The 15,005-nt window shown below is 37.8% G+C and overlaps 2 protein-coding genes across 9 annotated transcripts; one reads left to right on the top strand and one right to left on the bottom strand.

Annotated features, from left to right (window-relative positions):
* Positions 1–1,426: 1,426 nt before the first annotated feature.
* LOC122090867 (pentatricopeptide repeat-containing protein At2g33680-like) lies at positions 1,427–10,112 on the top strand. 8 transcript variants are annotated; one of them, XM_042660655.1, is made up of 7 exons: positions 1,427–1,660; positions 1,837–4,529; positions 5,332–5,613; positions 6,392–6,808; positions 6,911–9,051; positions 9,314–9,524; positions 9,608–10,112. In XM_042660655.1, the coding sequence occupies exons 2-3, from the start codon at positions 2,107–2,109 to the stop codon at positions 5,375–5,377; spliced, it is 2,469 nt and encodes an 822-aa protein (XP_042516589.1). In that variant the 5' UTR covers positions 1,427–1,660; positions 1,837–2,106; the 3' UTR covers positions 5,378–5,613; positions 6,392–6,808; positions 6,911–9,051; positions 9,314–9,524; positions 9,608–10,112. The 8 variants fall into 8 exon arrangements, with proteins under 8 accessions (XP_042516589.1, XP_042516580.1, XP_042516598.1 ...); XM_042660646.1 differs by having other exon boundaries at positions 6,911–7,149; positions 8,929–9,051; positions 9,314–10,108; XM_042660664.1 differs by having other exon boundaries at positions 1,837–4,515; positions 9,314–10,112.
* Positions 10,113–11,806: 1,694 nt separating this feature from the next.
* On the bottom strand, positions 11,807–12,514 carry LOC122065268 (mitogen-activated protein kinase kinase kinase 1-like). Its single transcript, XM_042629068.1, has one exon. It carries the CDS (start codon positions 12,512–12,514, stop codon positions 11,807–11,809), a length of 708 nt encoding a protein of 235 aa, XP_042485002.1.
* Positions 12,515–15,005: the final 2,491 nt, after the last annotated feature.

Below are 15,005 nucleotides of genomic sequence, written 5' to 3'. Positions count from 1 at the left end.
TTTTTTAAAATATGAGAATCAATTAATACAGTTTTTTATGTGAAATTATATGATTTACATAAGTACGTTCACGAGGGGACGAAAGTTTGGGTGAAGGTTAGGTCTGATAAACTTTGACAATAAGTAAACTTACAAAGCAATAACAACGTCATTTAGCCAATTCAAGAACCATGGAGCGGTTATTGAATAACTTAATTGAGGAAAATGAGGTATTGGTCATGAAATAACTTAGTTGGTTGAAGGTGATATCTTTTGTTAAACATATGACAACTATTGCCATGCATGGGAGAACGAACTTTTGTCTCAAACTCACTAATGACATCTTGACATGATATCTTTTGTTAAACATAGGACTTATATGGCCATGCAAAGGAAAACTAATTTTTTGGATGTCAAAAGTATTGATGATTTAATTAATTTCCTTTTACTTTGTTCTATAAATATATATTTTTTAATTATTTTTATTTTTTATTTTATTGTGAAAATAAAATAAACAGTTATATGAAAGGGGAAAAGCCCACGGAGCGTTTCAGAGTCACTTATGTGGTGGTCCACACAAGGAAAGGTGTCCATACAGAAATTGTCTAATGAAAAGTTTATTTTGATCAATATGAATTGATATCAATGGATATCAGAAACCAATCCGATGCCAAAACTAGAAACCCTTAGATTTTTTTTCTTCAATTGGAAGACTATAAGCTATGAGTGAAACAAGATCGGGTTTCTGACAACCTGAACCTAATCCTAGGTCTCCATAACTCAACTCATGCCCAAGCCAAATCTGTATGGTCCACGCCTAGGCCCAACCTTGATGAGTTCATGCCAATCCAACTAGCTCTAATGAACATTAATCATACCAAATTGGGCGGGTTGGCCTTAATTGACTATGATTTTTGTCAAGGTTGTCCTAACCATGATTGACATTGATTTTGCTATTTATGTTATATGCATTAAAAAAATATATATGATTATTACACAATTAAAATTATGAAATGCAACACAATAATAGATGTTCTGGACACGTGATCATAAGAATCAATGATCTATTTCATTAATCTAAATAAAAGGATATGATGACAATCATAAATTATATTATATAAATAAGGGATAAAAACAATTACCATGTTGTTATCCAAACAACTAACAACCCCTCTGGATCAGAAAATTGAAGCACTATTTGAGTATTGGGCGGGTTTGGGCTATCAGGTCAAACTTACACCCGTGAAAACCTTGATTGACATTCCTAAACAGTGCAACAGGTGTTTTCTATCTGACACGTGTAAATTAAAAAACAACTTTTTTTGTTTTTATTATTTGTTTTCCTAGAAAAAATGGACGCTCACTGATTGTGAACGGGCGAATGGAGGGACGCACATAGACATAAATGGAAATGGTCCATCAAATTGTACGCTCAAACGGCATGCACCACAAAATTTGCACGCACGAGAAAATACTTTTTGACTCCCGCGTTCGACTCTAGTGACCGTTGTCCAGCGACTCCAGCTATCCCCATCCGGCCATCCCAGCTTGAAATCTAGAGTCTAGGGCGACTCATACACACGACTGACGACAATGAGTAGTTACCGGAGTGGTTCAGGGAGGAGATGTCTTCGACACCAATCTCCACTCAATAACAAGTGTGTTCTTGAATTTTCTTCAGGTATCCTGATATTTAAAAGAAGGGAATCAACGATATTAGCTAGTGATTCTTCGCTGGAGTAAGAAATTAGGAGTAGAGATGAACTTTTAGTAAGAGATGTTGATTTCAGTTCTGAATATTAGAGATTGTAATGTCACAGGTAGGGCTAAGCCTTGGATTTGTTGTTCTTTGGGCAGAGACGAGGCTTCTTATCGAATCGATCATTGCGTATCTGGGGCGATTATTCAAAACAGATCAGGTCCTCAGGTAAATTTCTCTCTAAGTCCTTGCACCACGTTCCATAACCCTTTCTTTTGGTAGTTGTTGATTTCTCATATTACATGTTCGATGTTTTTCCTCTAAGGCATTATACTTTGATCAAGTACTGAAGATGATGACTCTTGTTTCGGCCTTTTCTCGCAACTCCTTTATCGGATGTCAAACTAGTTCCTGCAAAATTTTCAGTGATGTTTTACTCTACATTTTACCTAAAGGTTTTAACTAATAATTTGACCATTCAAATTTACCACTCTAATCGAGAACCCGGCAACATTTCATTGTGGATGATTTCTGAATCAATGCCAATGAGGCTGTACAGAAGAATGAGTGGGTCTCTCGATTTATGTGGGAAAGCAAAGGGTAAGTTTGAATTGCATGTCCCTCCTTTTGCCTCAATGGCTCGATGCGGTGGATCTATTTCTCTACAAGAACCAAGATCAATCCGTTCTTCCACGATAAGGACATCCGAGAGCTGGCATGCTCTTCATTTGCTTGTGGTAGCTGATAAGTTTGGTAATGAAATTCTTGAGAAAGATGTGGTTTCTTGGACCTCAATGATATCGATGAAGGCGCGACAGGGGTTCATTGACTTGGCATTATCTTACTTCTTGCGGATGAGGAGACTTGGGATTGATCCCAATGAGACGACATATTCTACAACAATTGGAGTATGTTGCCAATTGAGGAGGATTGATGTTGGAATGAGCATGCACTGTTTGATTTTGAAGAAAGGGTTCTTGACACAACTATTTGTTGCTAGTGGCTTGGTCACTATGTATTCCAAATGTGGTTATGTTGAAGAAGCACGTCAGATATTTGATAGGATGCTCTACAGGGATGCAGTCACATGGAACTCTATGATTGCTGCGTGCTCGCAGAATTTCTTAAATTGGGAAGCCATTTGTTTGTTCCGCTCTATGCTAAAAAGTGGAAATGATGGGAAGCTGTTGGTTAATAATTTTACATTTGCCAGCGTTTTCAGGGCTTGTGCTGGTCTGGAATGCAATAGGATGGGAAAATCTTTGCATGGTTATGCAATTAAATTGGGGTTTAGTACAGATGTTTTTGTTGGTGGATCCATAATTGATATGTATTCAAAGAGTGGTAGTTTAGATATAGGCCAATGTGTCTTTAATCAGATGGGAAAAAGAGATCTTGTAGCATGGAACACCATGATTACTGCTTACTCTCAAAATTATAATGGAGAAGAGGCTATTGCATTATTTTATCAGATGCAATCTGAAGGCTTTCTTCCTAATGAGACTACATTTTCTTGTGTTATCAAAGCTTCATCTATGATGTCAGACATTGCCATTGGCCGATGCTTCCATGCTAAAACTCTGATGCGTGGTTATTCATCAGATGTGTTCGTGGGGACTGCACTTGTTGATATGTATTCAAAATATTTTGCTATGGAAGATGCCGAGGAAGTTTTTGGTGACATGAATAGGAGTGTTGTATCCTTTAATGCACTTATCACAGGTTACAGTTTGTCTGGAAGGTACGAGGAAGCCTTAAGAGCTTATGTGGGCTTGTGTACTGAAGACATGAAACCTGACTTCTTTACTTTCACAGGACTATTCTCCTCATGCTCTGTATTGGGTGCTTTGCATGAAGGGGCTCAAGTTCATGCTCACTCGGTCAAATTTGGTCTGGATTCAAATGTCACTGTTGGGAACTCTCTAATGAACTTCTATGCTAAATGTGGCATTATGGATGGTGCATTAAAGGCTTTCGAATTTATAACTACGCCAAATTCCATATCCTGGGCGGGAATAATCTCAGGCTTTGCACAAAATGGTGAGGGAGAGAAGGCGTTCGAGTATTTCTGCAAAATGCACAGGTTGTCAGAGGAACCAGATGAATTTGCCTTCTCAAGCATTCTTGCAACACTTGCCAACTGGGCTGCCACTGAACAAGGAAGGCACTTGCATGGCTACATGATAAAGACAGGACTTGGGTCCACTTTGTTAGTAGGTAGTGCACTGGTTGACATGTACTCTAAAAGTGGGATAGCTGAAGATTCATTTAAGGTGTTCTGTGAGATGCCAGAGAAAAATGTAGTCTCTTGGAATTCAATGATAATTGGATATGCTCAAAATGGGTTCAGTGACAAGGCTCTTCTCCTGTTCCAAGAAATGAGGGATACCGGTGTGATCCCAACATGCATTACCTTTGTTGGGGTTCTCTCCGCGTGTAGCCATGCAGGTTTAATTGAAGAAGGAATAAACTGTTACAACTTAATGGTTTATGAGTATAGGATTCTGCCCTCAGTAGAACACTGCACATGTATGGTTGACCTCCTTGGACGTGCGGGATATCTCAATGAGGCAGAAACATTTATTTACAAATCTCCATTTCCACAGGAACCTGGGATGTGGAGGACCCTCCTTGCAGCTTGCGGAGTTCACAAAAATTCTGATGTTGGTGTTCGAGCTTCACAGCACTGCTTGTGGTTGGAGCCTCAAGATTCTTTCACATATGTCATCTTATCTAACATTTATGCATCCAAACAGTTATGGTGTGAGGTCACTAGAATAAGAGATATGATGAAGGATATGTGTGTGGAGAAGGAGCCAGGATGCAGCTGGATCGAGGTCAGGAACATAGTGTATGTATTTGTCGCGAATGACAATTCATGCTTTCTGGATGAGGTTTTTGAGACACTAAAAAGTTTGTTCATGCACTCGAAAGCGGATAGCTATGATCTTGAACTTGGGTGATACTATATATTCTGTGATCTTTCAGCATATTGCATAATCAATTATGTTTGGATGGATGCTTTTGTCTTATTGGTCAGTAAGAGGTAGTAGTAATATGTAATATGACCCAGAAAACTATGACATTCAGTTTTTAATTTACTGTAGAGATCTTCGGCTTGTAACCAAATTTATGTTTTTTCTTTAATAATTTTGGGATGAGGGAACACATTGTTATCCAATGTAATGGGAAATGAGTATAGGCCTCCAAATCCTATGAGGAAAATGTTCTTGCTTCCAAAGAGATTTGGTTCTCTTAATCTGATGGTTAACCTATGTTCAAGTATTTTATCTGTTACTTAGCCTTTGGGCTTATTTAATATTTCTTGAGTTCATAATATCATAATTGTTTTCTGTATGTATCCATTGGTTACAACAATTACATGACCATTATTATATGGTGGCCATAGGTTGTTGGGACAACAGTCTTGACATGTGGTAATATTATTTTTGCTTTTGACATCCAATGAAACAATTATTTCCCTTATCAATAAGTAATTGTTTCAACCATTCTAGTTTTTTTTAAGTAAATACTTCTTTGTCTAAGCAGCAATCTTCATCTTCTTATTGTTCCCATTATTAGAAAAGGTTAATTTCATTATGAAATTTCTCATCTCTATTTTTTAGTGATCATTTTCATGAATATGGTTTCAGAATGATGGGTTTATTCCGGGAGCAAGAGTGTTTCCAACATAAGTAGCTCATATTTATTTGTATTGATCATCTTTCTTCGTCAAGAGAAACTGTTTCTTCCTACAATTGATGGAGCAATTCTACTGGTTTGTAGCTGCAAAGCGTATTGAAAGATTGAATATCTTGTGACCGCATGAAATTATTCAACTCTTTCGTTTGCTTGATCTGTTCATTCTGTGCTATAAGCAAGTCTTTGCAAAGTACAAATGTTAAAGACACTCCTGAGTGTAAAGTATCATACAGGTTGGTGGAGATCATCCAAACTGTCTTCTTTCCCTTATGTATACATAAGTTGTTCCTACCACTTGTTTTCTAGTTTTCATTTTAAAGCCTATACTTTACTTGACTTTATGTTATGCTTGATCTTGTCGGTAATGAATATAATAAATGTAGCAATGACCAGTATGGGGGTTCAATACTAGCTTGGTTATGGAACTCAACTTTCAGTGATCCATACTGTTTCTTGGGGTTTAACAGGAGACTGGAGGTAATGAATTTGATTGTGGCACACATGCCAGTGGTGGGACTATAGACACTATGGTGTGGATCTGACGTGGATTTGTGTGCCATGCTTCTGTTCATGAGGCATGCATGGAATTTTTGTGAGCAGTTAACACGCATCAGATTGGGACCTTAATGTTACTTTATCTCACTTGATAAATCTGCTTACTTTATGCAAACCGAAAGAATGGGAATTGTTCTGATCCACAATTTGAACCAATGTATTAACCCCCTGTTTTCATTTGAGTTTGGAGTGCACCCTTCAACTGGCACATATTGATTTGAGTATTTTGCATTGCATCTTCATTCATAAGTTGGATTCCTTTTTTGCCACTCATTAGAGGAACAACTACTAAGTTGGTGAAGATCAATCGTCTTATACTGGTCGTTACACTCGTATGCTATGGATATGATTTATGGGGATGATGCTGATTATTACATTAAGAAGATCAAATTTGATGTGACTGACATTATATAGAGTATGCAAGTAATTATGGTGGTTCTTGTTGTTACCTTGCAGTTAGGGATGCCTTTGAACGTGTTGGTGGCAATGGAAAGGACTCTTGTGATAAAAGTTAAGAAAGACGATCAATATTTATTAGAAGGTTTAAGAAATTCATACAACATTCTGGAGCTTTAAAGAAAGCCCAAAAGTCTGAATCGGATTTATATTCAGAAGAAAGTTTTTTCCCCATGGGGATGATTAGTGTTGTTTTGATATTTTCATTGGGGTAAACACAGTGGCCCCGATTTTCCAATCCTTTCTCAAATGGCTTGTGATATCTTGGCAGTTCTAGCATCTACTGTTGATTCAGAATCTGCCTTTTAGTGTTGGAGAATGGAGATAGGTTAATTACTGAGTATTGCCTGTTGTTACTTCCAGAGATTGTGGAAGATTCAATTTTCTTGAGGGACTGGCTAATATCATATAAATCTGGTAAGCATTTACGAAGTTTATTATTTTAGCGATTTTGATGTCTATAACGTATACAGTTCTTGCTTTTATACTAATTTATTTTTGTTATATATAATGTATCAGCTAAATTGTGTAATGGTAAATTTGCTCCATTATGATCTAGTGGTCACGGGTTGGAGTCAAGAAACAACCTTTCCATGAAGCGGGGTTAAATCTGTGTACATTATGACCCTCCCTAGACCCCGCAGTAGTGGGAGCATTGTGCACTGGGTACGCCCTTTTTTTCTTTCACATAACATATCAGCTACCACTGTGGATGCATGACTGTCAGGTGTTTGTTATAGATGTTAGTTCTACTCCAGGTAACCTTCGATCTCCATCTTACTCTCTTGCATGCTGCAGAAATATTGCAAGGCTATTTTCTCCTTCCTTACTGTTAAACTATTATTGTTAGCTTTTCCTTTGTTGAGTTGCTATGATTTTTAATATTTTAAAACCCGTTCATTTTGGATCTAGTTCAAAACTCTGTCTGGTTTCCAAGAGTCTCAATACACCCTTGATGATTATGAAAAATATGATTTCTGCTTCTCCATTTCAGCTTGAGTTCTGGATAAATCCCACTGTCCAAACCCATGGTCAGACCATAAAGTATTGGATAATTTTTCTCTATTTTTCCCCCTTTCTTTTAATTGTTGGGGGAGCAAATTCTCTATTTTTCCCCCTTTCTTTTAATTGTTGGGGGAGCCATTGTAGTCGCAGAAATGAGAAATATTGGGGCCAGAAATTTTTCCAATCAATGAAGCGTTGGGGCTTGAACTGCCTTTACAAAATTTTCAGAATTACCCATATTTGGAGGTAGTGGTATTTAATCTATGGTCTCTTCTTAAATTCCTCTAGTCATTATTTTTTGTTTTTGTCACTGCAAGGTTTTTTGTTTTTAGAGATGATCTTATCATCCTTTAGGAAATCAAAGAAAGTGAAGTCATTTTTGCAATGGGGAAGCATGCTCCAGTCATTATGCCATGAAACGAAGAATCAAGGAAGTAACTTCTAAATGCTGGGCATGCCCCTTTGGAATTAAAGTAGTTGTTGGATACAACAATGGAGAAATTTTCCTGTGTGAACTGATAAAGACCTTCTGCTGCTCAAAATGTTACTATTTGTGAACTCAATCTTGGTTGTAAGATGGACCAAATCCCCATAGTTTCATTGGTCTTATGCAGATGGAAAGGCTAGTCAATTCTGTGCTAATGGTTCATATAGTTCCGTTACTACATTATATTGTTCTAAACGATTGTATGCTTCAGATATGATTTATGGAGATGCTGATTGCCATTTTATATTTTTCTAGATAAAATCGACATTCCACGAATTGGGCTTGCTTCATAAACATAAGTTTTTCATGACGATTGATTTCATTGCCATCCATCTATTATTTTTACCATTGGTCTTGTTTTCTCAAAAATCTTGGATCATCAGATCATGACTCCATCAGTGTCGATGGTTAGCCTATCAAGGTTTTCTCAAACTGGAGGATCCTCTCCAGTTAACATTGGCAGATATCAATTCCTTGTCTTTCTCTTTACAGCGACAAAACTTCCCTCGTTAGTTTCAGTACCTTTTACACTTATCCTGATTGGTTTATTAACCAATTAGTTTCTTAAACCAATTCTACAAATAGTCATAACAGCTAGAGAGATTTCTTTTCTGTCCTTTTCTTTGGTGCATATTGAATAATTTAATTGTGAATTACAGGGAACGTGAGTGTTTGTAGATGGACCAGGTGCTGGAAAGCACATACAAGCTGGTGCTAAGAAGGTTATTTAACAACGCCAGCCAAAAAAAAAAATGTGGAATTAACCAGTCTTAAGCTCTCTGAATATGCTATTTGATTTCATCTTTCATCATTAGTGAATGAGGAAATATTATACATTCAACACTTGGGGGGGGGGGGGATGCAGTTGCACATGCTTTTTGCTGCATTTGACAACGGGCTCCATAGAGCTCAACTTCAGTCAGTGTATGGTAGGGAATTTTGGGCTGTTTGTGTGAGTGAACATCCTTAGAAATTGCCATGTTATAGAATTATTGCTTATTTTGGGCCAGTGGGTGATGAAAACTTTGTTTTGGCTGAACGTAAGGTCCTTTTCTCTTCGGACTTGGGCTCATTCGCATTGAAGGAATTTAGGCGGCTTTTTGTGGAGTATGACACTGCTATGTCATTGGATGAATGAGAGAATCAAGGAGGCCTTGTGCATTATCAGGTAGGTCATGCTCATGCTTCATTTTCAAACGGTTTGTTCCAAGTGAAACCAAGATCAGTCTATAATCCTAGTTCCTAAATCATCTATTGTTTGTCGGAGTTCTGTACTGGTGTGTTCCAAATGCCTTATTCTTTTTTGGATTGTATTTGATATTTGATGCACCTATTTTCCTTTGTCCATAGATAAAATATTAATTCACAGAAAGGTTCCATTCTTATCCTTGCATCTCAGGAACAGTCCTTTTGACTTGGTTCCATGACAGGTGCATGAGAGATTACATAATGCTCAAATTCGAAGTGGAGCTCCATTTGGTGCTCTGTTTGGTTCTGCTCTTTCTGTTGGCATCATATAAAAAAGGAGAGTATCTTTTGAAGCAATTAAGCACGAGAGAGAATGTAATGCAGGTTTCTATCCCCTTTTGGATAGTCAGCAGCCACTGTTGCTCAGCAGCTAATGCTGTCTGCTCAATGGAGGTAAACGGACATTAAAATAATGTGACTGGTGTGTGGTAGTTGATGCATGGACTAATCATCTTTCTTTTTAATATGATTCCTAGCATTAACTAGTGGCTGTGGACGTATCTTGTAATTCAACTTCAGTTTGCCATGCCAAACATTACTGACCATTCAGCGACTTACTGTGGCAGTGGTATTGGCTTATGGCTTTGAAAAGCCAAATTAGCAGTGAAGATATTCTGTTAGGATATGGAGATGGAATGGCTATTTAATTCAGGCATTTCATGGGGCACATTGTTTTATGAAATTGTTTTTTGGTGTCTACATCTTTAAGTCCATGTGTTTCTCAACTTACAGATGGCTCATTAATGCAACAACAACGGCAACCATAACCTTATCCCAACTTGAATTCTGAGTTATTTTAACTCAGAAATGGATCATTAGAAATGGCTCATTAATGCTCTAACAGATTCTGAGTTATTCTATGTCATTTATAAGTGCACAATCTTAGGATAAGAATCCAGCTTATGTTTGTGTAATTGGTATTATTGGTTCTCTAGGACACTTTGTACCCATGTTTTACTGTTATTGGCGTGGATATTTGTTATGTTGTTCCCCCCCTCCTCTTAAGCATGTATTTTCAAGACAAATTGTGTTGTAAAGCGTTTACACCATATTTCGGTCTATTTGATCGATGATAAAGAACCTATATTAAAGAGATCGATTTAAGTATGTGAGCTGAGCTGGTCAATGAGATCAATCAAAAAAATCAGACTAAGATTTCAGCCAAAGAAGCTTGTATTAAGAATTGATTGATACCCGATCATTTTGATCGATTATGATTTCCCAGTCAGCTTGATCGATTCGAATTTTTGGTTAGTTGACCTATTTTGAATTTTCAGTTAGCTAACTGATTACAACTTTTTAGTCAACTGAATGATTCTAACTTTTTGGTCAGCTTAACAATTGTCGATCAACATAATTCGTACTAATGTGGCTTAGTTCTGCATAAGTTACACATGACTTAAAGTGGTTAAGGCAGTTACAACCAATGAAGAGGGTGGAACTGGTCCACTAAGGACATGGGAGGTGGGTCCCTACAGATAAGAAATAGCCAAAAGAGTAGGATCTTACAAAAACTATAAAATGAACTTTGGCGGGATAAAGGGGGTATTATCAAACTGATTACAAAAACTACCAAGTCTTTTATTTCATCATTTTTTTTTTGAAGTTTTACTCAGTAGATTAATATTTCCTTTCAAGTTTTCTAGTGTAGAATTCACTTAGTTAATCAGTTTTTGACCAATAGATAACTAGTCTTACATTTTATGATTCGTATTGTAATGATCACGTTTTTCGGTATGTTGAATATCAATAGAGATAGATTATGATTCTGGTTTGTTGAATACCAACAAAAACAATAGATTATGTTGCATAGTATAATGGTGTAATCCCTGTATCACGATCAATGAAGAATATTAAAAGTCCTTGGAACTATTGAGTCAAGAGGAGTGCTCATATCTCCTGATTAGAAGTCATAGACACATTCTTGAGTCTGTACAACTTTGGTATGACAACAATTCCAATAAGAACCTTCCATATGTTCACTTGCAAAAAAATTTACCTACATATTTTTTGCACGCTCAATGAAACACTACAACAACAACAATCATAACCTTATCCCAACTGAATGAGATTGGCTACATGGATCCAATATGGAATATAGAAAGTAAAGAAGCATAAAAGAGCAGTTAAAGAATAAACTTGGGGATAAAAGAAGTACAATAGTATAGAAAGCCGCATCATGGGAACATCCCCTAAATGGGGTTGGTAACACGGGTCCTTATCCTCTACTTAACTCTATCCAAAGTCATACTAGAATCACCGGATGAAACACTTTTTATGAAATTGTGACGTCAAGAAGAAATGCTCGAAACTCGGACAAAAGAGATATGCTGAACCACGCTGAGTCATGAGACTAGTGCCGAAAGTGCTCCATTAGGGACACATTCCAATGAAGTTTGCAAGGACATGACCCACCATGGACCGATCATCTGGTCTTTCTGGCCATGGCTGTTGCAAGAATCCCTTCTATTAGCCACTTTTAGCCACAAATTAAATTTAGTGGCCTATCTCCACCCATGGACAATCATAAATCACTTAGATTGTTTTAAAAAAATGGCTTTACATCTGAATTAATTTCTACTTGATTGTCGAAGTTATGTATGTACATGTAAAAATATACAAACAAACGGGCCCATAATCTGTTAATTATGGCACAGGTTCCATCAGTTCCATGGCTATCGAGCTTCAACCTCGTCATCATCGCTAAGATACGCCGCCAGGTTCAGATATCTATCCTGCTCTCCGTTGTTGTCCCTCCACCTCTCCCTGCAAATCACACAGGTAGCAGTACTCCTCCTTTTGATCCTCTTCCATTTCTGAAGGCATTCTTCGTGCAATGAATTCCGACACGAACCACAAGCCACAACCCTATCTTCCCTCTTCATCTCTTCCAGACAGATTGGACACGTGGCACCTTCTTCCACCTCAGCCTCTCGTGAGAGAACGCCACTTGTCGTCGACTGCGACATCATGAGACGAAGATACCTCTCACGCACGCGGACTCCAGCTAAGGAGTCAGGGAGGGTGGTTGAGACAAGTAGGTTGCTGACTTGGCCTGGCCTGAGGGTTGTAGCTTGGAGACACGTGTCATTGAGGGAGACACCAAGGACACGTAGATAGACGAAGAGGATGTGCTTGCAAGGGATCATCCTGTCCGGGCAGGTACAGGAAGGGGTGGTGGATAGGGTGACGGTGTAGACGTTGCCGGAGGCGCCGAGGACGGCGAAGTTGGCGTCTGAGCGGTGGAGGAGTCGAAGGTAGTGGAAAGCTCGGGCTATCCGATTCGCTATGGGCGTTTCGAAGGGCTTGAACGGGGAAGGCGTCTGATGGCCAGGTGGTGGTGGGTTTGAATCGGAGGGGACTGAAGAATCATCCATCCTCATCTGTGCCTTGTGTTCGTGAGAGAGCAAAAATTCAGGATTTGAGTTTAATTAGAGAATGAAAAACTTGATTGATTGATAGATTGATAGATTGATAGATTGATAGATTGATTGCTTTTTGTAGGGGAATTTGTTGCTTTGGAAAATTGGGGATAAGTTTGAGTGGCTTTGAGGATAAGTTAGCGATGGTCCTTGGAAGTGGGAAGTTCTGGAAACATAGTCTTATAGGCGGGGGTATTCTCAACACGTTTTTGTGCTGGTGGTGGTGGTGTGGCGTGTGCAAATTTACAGATAAGGTGTGCGGTGTGCAAATTAAGTATTGGAGATGCGAAAAGATAAGATGGAGGGTCTGAGTCTCTGACTGAGAGAGAGAGAGAGAGAGAGAGAGACCAGAGACAGGAATTGTGAACAGAGCTTGATTGATTACTCGGTTTCATTGGGGAATTTTATCGAGTAGCTTGAGTGCACGGTAGGGATAGCCATTGGAAGAGGGATGCGAAGCCTTGGGAGGCTGAGGTATTCTCAACCTTGACGCTTGTGTGGTGTGGCGTGTGCATATATATATATATATATATATATATGCCTCTTCCTTGAGAGGCTGAGGTATTCTCAACCTTGACGCTTGTGTGGTGTGGCGTGTGCAAATTACACCATGTGCTTTGAGGGTAACTATTGAAAACATGGTTTGATATCTGAGTCTCAGGAATAGGATCGGTCAAGGTCGATTAAGGATGTAAATTTGAAATTGAAATTGTTTATCGAAACTAAATCGAGACATTTACATCGAAATTATAAAACCGTTTAGTAAATGGTTCGATATTATTTCAAGTTTTAGGCCGATTAGCTAAATAGGTTGAAACCGAACCGAGCTGTTTAACCCGTGGTTTCAAACTGTAAAAATCCAACCGTTTAAACTGTCAAAACCAATCCAATTAACTCGTCTAAAGGTTAAATAAGATGGTTGCAAAATATCATTAGTCTCTCATTTGATTCAAATATTGAGTGCTAGAAGCCTACAAGTAATTCTATAGGTAGCTTGCTCATTGTTTGGAATGCCGATTAAATTAATCCAACGCACTAAGTAGAATATATGTCGATAAAAATGCAATTTTTGCTTATACCATGGCATATTAAATATATATTTTTCAATATTATAACACATTATTTGGGAGGGGGTGAGAAGAAGAAAATCGCTGCTGTAAGCATTACTTACTTACTTGTTAGATGCGCTTGAGACTATTTTCTATCAAAATATTTCTTTTACTTAGTTGTTTGGTTGTTTTAACAAAACATAATGGTTTGCATTTCACATTCTCAAGATTGAATCATTTATCACCAAAATAAAATTTTAGTAAACATGTGAATAAATTAACAAATAAATTACTAACCATTTAAAAACCATATGGAATAAATCAATATCGAAACCATTTAAAACCGTGAAACCGAAATCATTTAAAAAACGTGGAAACCGAAACCGTTTACTAAATGGTTGCGGTTTCAGAAAGTGCAACCGTTTAGTAAATGGTGCGGTTATGGTTTCAGCCAAAATGTATGTGAATCGAACTGAATCAAACCGTTTAAGTTGAAATCGAACCGATTAACTCCCTTAAGGTCGATAATGATTCGATACTGAGCAGGATCACCTTGTATAGGATGGAAATACTCTTTGATTTTATGTTTAAATCTTTTTTTTTTTCAAATCATATTACCCTTTATACATACTAATCCATTAATATGGTATCGAACAAGAATTAAGATCGCTCAAGGTCATACCTGTCTAATTTGATCCGATTCCTCAAACCTTGATTGAGAGCATAGTTGTTTTTCCACGCGAATCAAATCAAACTTATTCAGGGTGAATCATTGTATATTCTGAATAGAAAAACAGAGAGGACACCTTGATTTTGAATCAAACCCAGATGATGGACGAGTCCAAGGTGACACGTAAGTTATGTTCTTTATTCGTAATATGGATTAGGTTCCTCATCGGTAGCATTATTTAACGTAATTATCTGTTTGGAGTGGTTCTCATCTTATCTTATCCCTCTCTTATGCACACATCACATGCTGTCATAAACCTGTTTAGACTGGTTCTCATATTATCTTCTCCCTCTCTTTGTGCATGTCACAGACCCAATCGAGGTGTCTCCCATGAAGGATCCAATTCACCATGAAGATGAACCCAGGATTGAGATGGAGAACCTTACCACTCCGACATCTTCATGGGTATTTATGGAAGTAAAAAAGACAAGTGTCATCATAAATTCAAACCGCACGTAAAGGGAATTGATCAGCTGAATCCGCTCATATCCCGAGCTGATCAGGGTCAGTTAATCAGTTCTTCATATGTGAACAATTTCATGACAACCCATGTCCTTTTTCTTATGCATATGCCACTCTAAATTTTGAAATATTGATCTTTGTCAATTGAGCAACCTCTTGGTTTTTTTTTTTTTTTTTTTTTTTCTCCCTCTCTTGTGAACACAGTATTGGG

The sequence above is a fragment of the Macadamia integrifolia genome, chromosome 2, assembly GCF_013358625.1.
Source record: "Macadamia integrifolia cultivar HAES 741 chromosome 2, SCU_Mint_v3, whole genome shotgun sequence".
Taxonomy (NCBI): Eukaryota; Viridiplantae; Streptophyta; class Magnoliopsida; order Proteales; family Proteaceae; genus Macadamia; species Macadamia integrifolia.
Note: the sequence above shows the minus strand (reverse complement) of the source record. Positions and strands in the feature narration are given on the sequence as shown.

Excerpts from the sequence above, each read along its gene's own strand:
- LOC122090867 (XM_042660621.1), top strand. The coding sequence starts at position 2,107 with ATGTTTTACTCTACATTTTACCTAAAGGTTTTAACTAATAATTTGACC.
- LOC122065268 (XM_042629068.1), bottom strand. The coding sequence starts at position 12,514 with ATGAGGATGGATGATTCTTCAGTCCCCTCCGATTCAAACCCACCACCA.